This window comes from Nothoprocta perdicaria, unplaced genomic scaffold, assembly GCF_003342845.1.
Source record: "Nothoprocta perdicaria isolate Ctin4 unplaced genomic scaffold, notPer1 scaffold_158, whole genome shotgun sequence".
NCBI classification, from domain to species: Eukaryota; Metazoa; Chordata; class Aves; order Tinamiformes; family Tinamidae; genus Nothoprocta; species Nothoprocta perdicaria.
In genome coordinates, this window is record NW_020454738.1 from 1153520 (window position 1) to 1161231 (window position 7712).

Here is a 7712-nt window from a genome sequence, read left to right on the forward strand (position 1 = left end):
CTTTTAGAAATAAAATATTACCTTAGTTCCACCTAGTTATCAGTAATCTGTGGCACCATTTTAGCTGATTTCCACTTTTAATGTGGAGTTTAAAAAGTTCAAGTTGTAAGACAATACATATTGTATGTTAAGTACCAAAGACTAAAAAATTCCAATAAAAGAAAATAGACCTCGTATATGGCATATATTTGCTTTATATTTGTTTCATGAAAATAATTTTGATGAAATTATAAAAGAGCAGAAATTAGGCTACTTACATGTCAACAGAAACAAGACGACACTGACAGAGGTTGTGTTTTAAATACTGCACTTCAAGGGCTTGGAAACAATCTTCATATTGCACAGTTTCATATTAACACAGTGTCCAACACTACACTATGTGCAAGGTCATAAAATCATAAAGACTTCCAGGCTTCAGTTATGCTTGTAAGAAATTAATTCAGTGCATCAAGGAGATTAGTGAGAGCCGTTTGATACCAAGTGGGGGAAGTCCTCTTTGCCTCCTCTCACCCATTCACACATTCCTGCTGTTGCCACAGGAATATCTGCACCKTAACTGTGGCTTCTTGCAGACTGTAAGCAGCCCTATTTGTTAGGTACGAGTGTACCTATTTACCATTTCCATTTAAGGGATACTTTCCCCAGCAAGATTCAGCTTACAGAACTGGCCTGACAGAGCCTTTGATGAGGTCTGGATGTGATCACACACACCAAATGAMGTCCCTCACAGGGACAGGCTGAGGTGATATTTACATCTCAAGTGGAAGGAAGAACATGATGGTGCTTGTCTAGCCCTTTAGAGACCGCCCCCCACCATCACTCACGTGTGTGTCACTCCACAMCTTGGCAGAGCCTCCTGGAGGGGGTTTCAAGGCCCAAGCTGATTCTGAAGGCTGTATCATTACTATGCTCATCTCTAAACAACATTGTTCCTTCACCTATGTATTTAAGAAATAGAGCCATATGGTTTACATCACTTTCATACGCATAAGTGAATGGGACAAATTTAATACTTCTTAAAATACCAGAAATCCATAATGAATTTGTGGCATAGCAACAGGTTGATCTAATTCAGTCAGAGAACGRAAGAACTGTAAAATAATAAAATAAYAATAAAGCTGTGCAAGCAGAAGGCTGTCACGCTAATAAGTTTTGTTTTGATTTCCCAAATACCACAAAAGTTTATGTTCACTCTTTACATAATATTCCAGTTGTGGAGAAAAGACTAGCACTTTTGTATCAGTGACTTTTGACACTAAGCTGTGAAAACCCATGTTCTCTCCCAGCTTTAAGTGCAAAACAGATGCACTTAGAAGTGTGCACCTATTGATGCAATAGAGGTGTGTAAATTTCCATGAGTTCAAAACTAAATTAAACTTAATCCTAAATTGAGGTAGCACATTTAACTAAGTTCTTTCCAAGAACTTCAGAAAGAAACTGAGGAATTTCTGAAATAATGTCTCCATTAGCAAGCTTTAAACATTTAGCAAACAATGCTTTTTTCTCCCTCTCTCTTTCTGGAGCATTTTAGGAATTCAAGACTTCTTTAACTTTTTCTTTTTTACCAGGAAAACACTGTTTAGTCCATGCACCTTTAGGACCTGTGGCATCTATTGCAACATCAATAGAGGAATCTGGGGTCATCCACCTCAGAAACAACAAGAAAAGGAAGTTCAAAACAGCAAAAAAGGCAAAAATAAAACCAGTCACCGGGCCACAGTGAGATATTAGTCTGTTGATTCGCTCGCTCATTGATAAAACCACTTCATCTGCAACCTTCTCATACACCTAAAGGAGAAGATAAAGACATCATCTTAAGACAGTGTTGTTCGCGTTGCCTCAAAAAAACCCAGTACTTTGCTGTCGGTGTGCGAAATGCATTACCTGCTCCTAACTACTGTTGTAGAAGCTTCATGAATTTGCGCAGTTGTTGAGGAGAAAAAGGAAAATGGCAGAACTCAAGTGTTTTATTAAATAGCAAGGCAGTAAGTTTAGCTTTCATCTAGTAGTGCAAAATTTTTTTTCAAAATTATTTCAATTAGCTTCTAATCTCATATTCACATCAGCCAGAAGAAAAGATTCTAAACAATTACTCTGCTCTCAGGCCAAAGATGGAACTAGCAGGTGAGCAGGCAATCCGATCTCTGCATCTAAATAACCAAATGAATCAGAACAAGATACTGCCCTTTTCTTTAAACAAACGCTAGTAATCTTTACCATAGCAAAAGTCAATTAATATGACCATCAGATATATCCTATCAGGGTTCTTGATATACATATTAACTATACTCACTAAAACAGTAGTCCTGCAAGTCACAGAAGTAAACATCTATAATACATAATTCAAGAAGTCTTTAAGTATACAAAGAGTTGTCTCCTTTAGACTATAACTGACTTCATCCTACAGAGATGTTGATTATAAGTTAATCAACACTTTCTTTCACATTAAATAAGTTCTATGCATTCCTCTCCTAATTACACTAACGTTTTCTTAACAGAGTTGGTTTTCACTTTCTTAAAAAAAGTGRAGAGTCCTCAGTGGTAATACAAAAAAGACACAGCAGCTGAAATGTTCTTTGTAGCTACACACACACACACATACAAAAAAAGAGTATTAAAAAAAAGCATGAAATGATTTGTAGAGAGGGCATTTGAAAGGAAAATCAGATACTGGTTGTACATGATATCTCTTCAAGGAGGCTTATAAGAGAAGGGCAGAGAGGGGCAGAGAGGGATTTTTGATCAACATCCCAGAGTAGGGTAAGCTACACATGATTCAGCAGCAGAAGTGATACATCTTCATGGGAGCTGATAATAGCATTACAGCTAATATCCATCATTCACTGCAGAGTTTTCACACCAAAGTACAGTTCAAATTCTGTGACTTTAGAAGTTTGGCAAATTATTTTAATTACATTCACAGTTAATGTATAGTCAATTACATTTATTGCTATTGAGAACATAGCTATTTTTCTAAACCACTTATTGTGTTGTACATAAAGCTGTGTCAAGAACTCTTTCTTTTTCATATATCTGATAAAGCATGTTTTCCAGTTATACCAGGAGAACTTTTTATTGTGAAAAATTCATTTAAAAAAAAAAGAGAATAGAAATGTAACTAATGTAACTAAAGGCACTATGGCACTATCTGTTTATGTTTACCAACAGTAATGGCATAAAAGGCATACAAATAGAGAAAAAAAAATCTAGCTGAGGCAGGTATATTTGGGAACAAAAGCAAGTGTAATTGACAGAAGGCTCATCAAGAAATTGAAGAAAATTGTACACTGTAATGTTTCAAAGAAGATACTTTTCTGAATTGCATTTTAAGAAGAAAAAGTGAGTTACACTTACTTTCTCAGTTCTCTCTGCCACATTCCTCCATGTATAAAATGTCTTTACTTTATTATGAATAGTTTCTGGAGATGGCAATGTTCCTGATCTGAGCTGGGCAATAGCTTTTTCCAATCCATCACACAGAGATTTCACCGAGGGTTCACATAAAATTATAAGATCTTCTGGAAGCACCTCAGGAATCCCACCAACTCGTGTACTCACGACCTTTGAAAGAAACAACAACAGCAACAACAATAGCACAGGCTGCATGAAAAAAAAATAATAGCAAAGAGGCTACATAACAACAAAGTGCAGAGATACTATTATTACACTGTTTGGATGAAGTACTTGAGTGGAAAAAAGAAATATTTGTCACTAGGTGCCATGAAGGCAGAGATCGATATTATATTCCAGGAATTCCTAAGAACTGAAGGTCTACATCTTAAGAGAAAAAAAAAAAAATCTAGCATAACAGGTTACCTGTAACTACACTCAGAATCATTCTTTGGTAAAACTGATGAAATCATTCTTTGGTAACATTCTTTGGTAACATAATACTTTATCTATGAGACCGTCACCTTTCTTAAAATGTCTGTCTTAACATGCAACTAAATCTCTTTTAATTCCATTTGAACTTTTGCTCTATAGTGCTTCAAAGAAACTATAAAACTACAGTGTGTACTTGGAAAGGACAGTTTTACCTCATCCATCTTCAACTGGATGGGTTTCTAACTTTTTTCTGGGCTACTGAACATTTGCAATATGCATATATACAACAATTTCTCTAAAAGTTCAGTAATTCTAAATTGAATTATTATTTTTAAAAGGGAAGTAAGATGCTGGTAAGACTTTTGTTATAATCTGTATACAGTGGGCAAAAAAAAAATACGAACATTGCAGAACTTTCCCAACTCTAGAGAAGAAAATTTCTCTCATTTCTGTACTTCTTGTATACCAGATACTCTCAGCAGTCTACTTTAAGGAAAAAAAAAAAGCTTCATTGGACATTAACATGGCAATCTCAGTTCTTTATAGACTTCTTTTTTTGAGCAGCTAATCTGAGCTATTTATTAGCCAACAAGGGCATTGGTGCAAATGCTTCAGTGTTACCTCTCTCCCTCTCCTCTATCTGGAATCCCTATATGGTAAGGCAAATATGCCAGCCATTTTTTTTTCTCCAAATTCTCATTAAATAATGTCCAAGGAAGASTTTAGGCAGAACAACTACCCCAAAATGCTGTAAAGCAGTACATACAAAAGAGCATTTTGGAGAGACACTCTGGTTAGTTCAGAGAACTGGGAGTTAGCAGACCTACATGTTATTCACAGTTCTGCACAAGTTTCTCCTGGCACTTTGAGCCGTTTCGGTTAACCCTTSCGGCTCAGCTTCTGGGTGATCTGCAACAGAGACAGTACTTGCTCACCTTCGTAAAGGCCTCGGATGAAATGCAGTGTCCCAAGAACACATTACTAAGCCATGAGCTTTGTTCAAAATGTGTTCACACACGCCCTGCAGAGTCAACGTCTTCCCTTACCTGCAAGCCACAGCTTGCTGCTTCCACGATTGCCATGCAAAAGGCCTCCGTGAGGGAAGTGTTGAGAAAAATGTGCCCCTGAACTAGGACATTTCTAACATCCTGGTGTTCCAAGGCTCCCAGGAGACGGACCCTGTACATAAGGAAGAGTACAGGATAGCCACTAGATGTGCAGTCTAAACATGCTATACAATATTACCACATACTGAAAAACATATAATTTCCACATCACAGAAGCACCCAGAGAAGTCACACACTATTATTCTTGTAACTTTACATTTCTCTGCTTTTTATTTTCACACTTAAAAAAAAAAAAAAAAAAAAAAAAAAGCTGGAAGCTGGGAGGAAGGTTGTTCTGTTTTGTTTTGATGGCAGTTGCCTTCCAAACACTGCTACTATGCTGCAACAACATTGCTTTATGCAGTTCATAAATAAGATTTGTCACACTTCTTTGGCTGGATGCAGTATAAGAATTTGTGAAATCTGCTCAGTTTAAAAGTTCAAAGGAGAAAAAAAAAAACGAAAACGTTTAGGACATCAGTGATCAGGACCTATATTATTCTGAGTTGACACTGGGAAAGCAGAAGATGGAGAACAGTAATACTAACGGACAATTTTATCTTCCATGCCATGGGGAAGCTGAGGAAGCAATAATCAGAGTGCAGTACAGAATGAGGAACAGGAGATAGAGGCCCTGCAGTGGGGGATGGAGAACACGTGACACAAGAGAAAACTAGAGTGAAAGTCTCTGAAGTGAAAGCAGTTGTGAGGGTGGTCTTAACAAAAGGCTGCCCAGAACCTTTCCTGGGCAACAAAGCAGGCAAATGGGCAACAGGCAATTCTGGATGTTATTCACCTGATCACYATGCATTATATATTCACTTCAAATGACAGAAGTTGGTTTTGTTTGTCCATAGATTTTCTAAAATGCAAACTAGGAACAAAGTATTCTAGMATATAGATGAATAACTAGATATAGCTGAGGCTACCTAATTTTGATGAATTTTTGGTTGGAGGGAGTAAAGAAAAATAGTTTGTGTTTAGAAGAAAAAAAGGGAAAATTAAACTAYTTGCTATTAAAAAACAGTTTTGAATAAGAACAAAACAAAAATCTCATGAAATATAAAACATCATATKCACAGTTTASTAACACAGTAGCATCTACATCTGTGTACACACACACACAGTCATCCTAAATAGGCACTACCATTAAAAGTACAAGAATGAAACAAAGCAGAAATGTCAGCAAGGAAAAAGGTTCCAAAATTATTAGCAGCCATCCTCMTGAGCAGTTTGCACACCAAGTAGTGCTTAACACCATACATCATTACATGGCAATATAACAAAAGTAACCTGAACACCACAATTTCAGAGAGGAATGTGAATAAATTTGGATGTGCCCTGAATCATCTGAAGGTTCCCACAGGTCTGTCCTTATGACAGTGATTCTATCTGCCTTGTCCTTAATGATTCCTTCAGGATAATTTTTGGGGATTTCTTTCTTGGGGGGCAATATAAGGCGAGGGGAAAGAGACAGGAAGAGAGTTGCTGCTCTCTCCCCATCCCAGAGCACACTAAAGGACAAACATGCACAGAACAAACCTGTCATGTAGCTGGTATCTCTCCCGGACTTCTTCCAGAACGATTCGCTTTGGTCCTTCTCCTCCCACCAAGAAATGCAAGTCTGGATATTTCTGACAGAGCTCAGGAATTATACCACCTAGCAAATCTATACCTAGAAGTACAAAATTTAAAGCAAGCCATTACTGCATTTGATTTTAGGACTTAGCAACATGTAGCCTACGGCTATAACTCTCCTTGAGAGGGAGGGAGGAGGGAAAGCCACGGTACACTAAAGGGCAGTTGTATTGCTAGACATAAGGGTATGATAAAAGACAACTTCTGACTYATTAGGAGACAAATATGAAAAGGAAAAGGAATACTTATGGCTTGATTAAAAACAGCAGTAGAAACATTCTTAACAAAATATGTAGTTTGCTCCTGATACAACCCAAACCTTCCATTTTACAGATGTCAAAAGACTCAAACTCCCAAGCGAGCAAACTGAAATGTACCATTTCATGGTACTAAACATCCCATCTCCCATTTAATCCGCGCTGCAGGCACCAGCTAYGAACCAAAGCCCAAAGTCCTCTCCCGCCACGGCCCCCGTCACCTTTCCTGTAAACGAGCCTGCTGACGACCACCACGGTCACGGTGCTCTCGTCCCTTCTCGAGGGGTCGGGCGTGAAGTCGGTGGGGTCGACGGCATTGGGGATGACGGAGACGATGCGCGGGTCGAGCGCGGCGCGCAGCACCGTGTTCTCCTTGCTCGTGTAGGAGACGCAGATGATGTGGTTGGTGTCGCAGAGCGACACGGCCAGCAGCTTGTTGGTGAGCACCGAGCTGACGTCGGCGAAGCCGAACAGCGAGTGGTCCGTGAAGACGGTGCGGAGCCCCATGGTCTTGGCGTGGAAGAGCGCGTCGTGCGCCATGGCCGAGAAGGAGCTGTGCGCGTGCACCACGGCCACGCGCTCGCGCACGAAGATGTACCGCAGCAGCGGCAGGCTGTGGAAGAGCGTCGTCGCCGTCGACTCGTTGTACATGACGCGCAGCGGCAGGTAGTAGACCTTGAGGCCGCGCGTCACGTAGCGCACGCCGCGGCGGGCGCCGTACGCGTGCGTCACCACCACGACCTTGTGGCCCCGCGACACCAGGCACTGCGACAGCTGGTACACGTGGCTCTCCACGCCGCCCATGTTGGGGTAGAAGAAGTCCGACACCATGCACACCGTGTGCCGCCGCCGCCGCCGGGCCGGGGCCGCGGCCGGGGCCGCCATG

The 7712-nt window shown here is 40.1% G+C and overlaps 1 protein-coding gene across 1 annotated transcript; it reads right to left on the bottom strand.

Annotated features, from left to right (window-relative positions):
* Nucleotides 1–317: 317 nt before the first annotated feature.
* Nucleotides 318–7663, bottom strand: PIGA (phosphatidylinositol glycan anchor biosynthesis class A). The gene is made up of 5 exons (XM_026035332.1): nucleotides 7048–7663; nucleotides 6474–6606; nucleotides 4872–5004; nucleotides 3355–3561; nucleotides 318–1788 (listed from the first exon to the last, which is right to left on the bottom strand). The coding sequence occupies exons 1-5, from the start codon at nucleotides 7655–7657 to the stop codon at nucleotides 1528–1530; spliced, it is 1344 nt and encodes a 447-aa protein (XP_025891117.1). The 5' UTR covers nucleotides 7658–7663; the 3' UTR covers nucleotides 318–1527.
* Between the last annotated feature and the right edge of the window lie 49 nt (nucleotides 7664–7712).

What these genes read in the sequence shown, in the direction of transcription:
- PIGA (XM_026035332.1), bottom strand. Translation starts at nt 7,657, where the DNA reads ATGGTGTCGGACTTCTTCTACCCCAACATGGGCGGCGTGGAGAGCCAC. An exon ending in CAGCAAGCTGTGGCTTGCAG is followed by an intron (nt 3,562 to 4,871) that starts GTAAGGGAAGAC and finishes TTTCTTTCAAAG; the next exon opens with GTCGTGAGTACACGAGTTGG. An exon ending in TGGCAGAGAGAACTGAGAAA is followed by an intron (nt 1,789 to 3,354) that starts GTAAGTGTAACT and finishes CTTCTCCTTTAG; the next exon opens with GTGTATGAGAAGGTTGCAGA.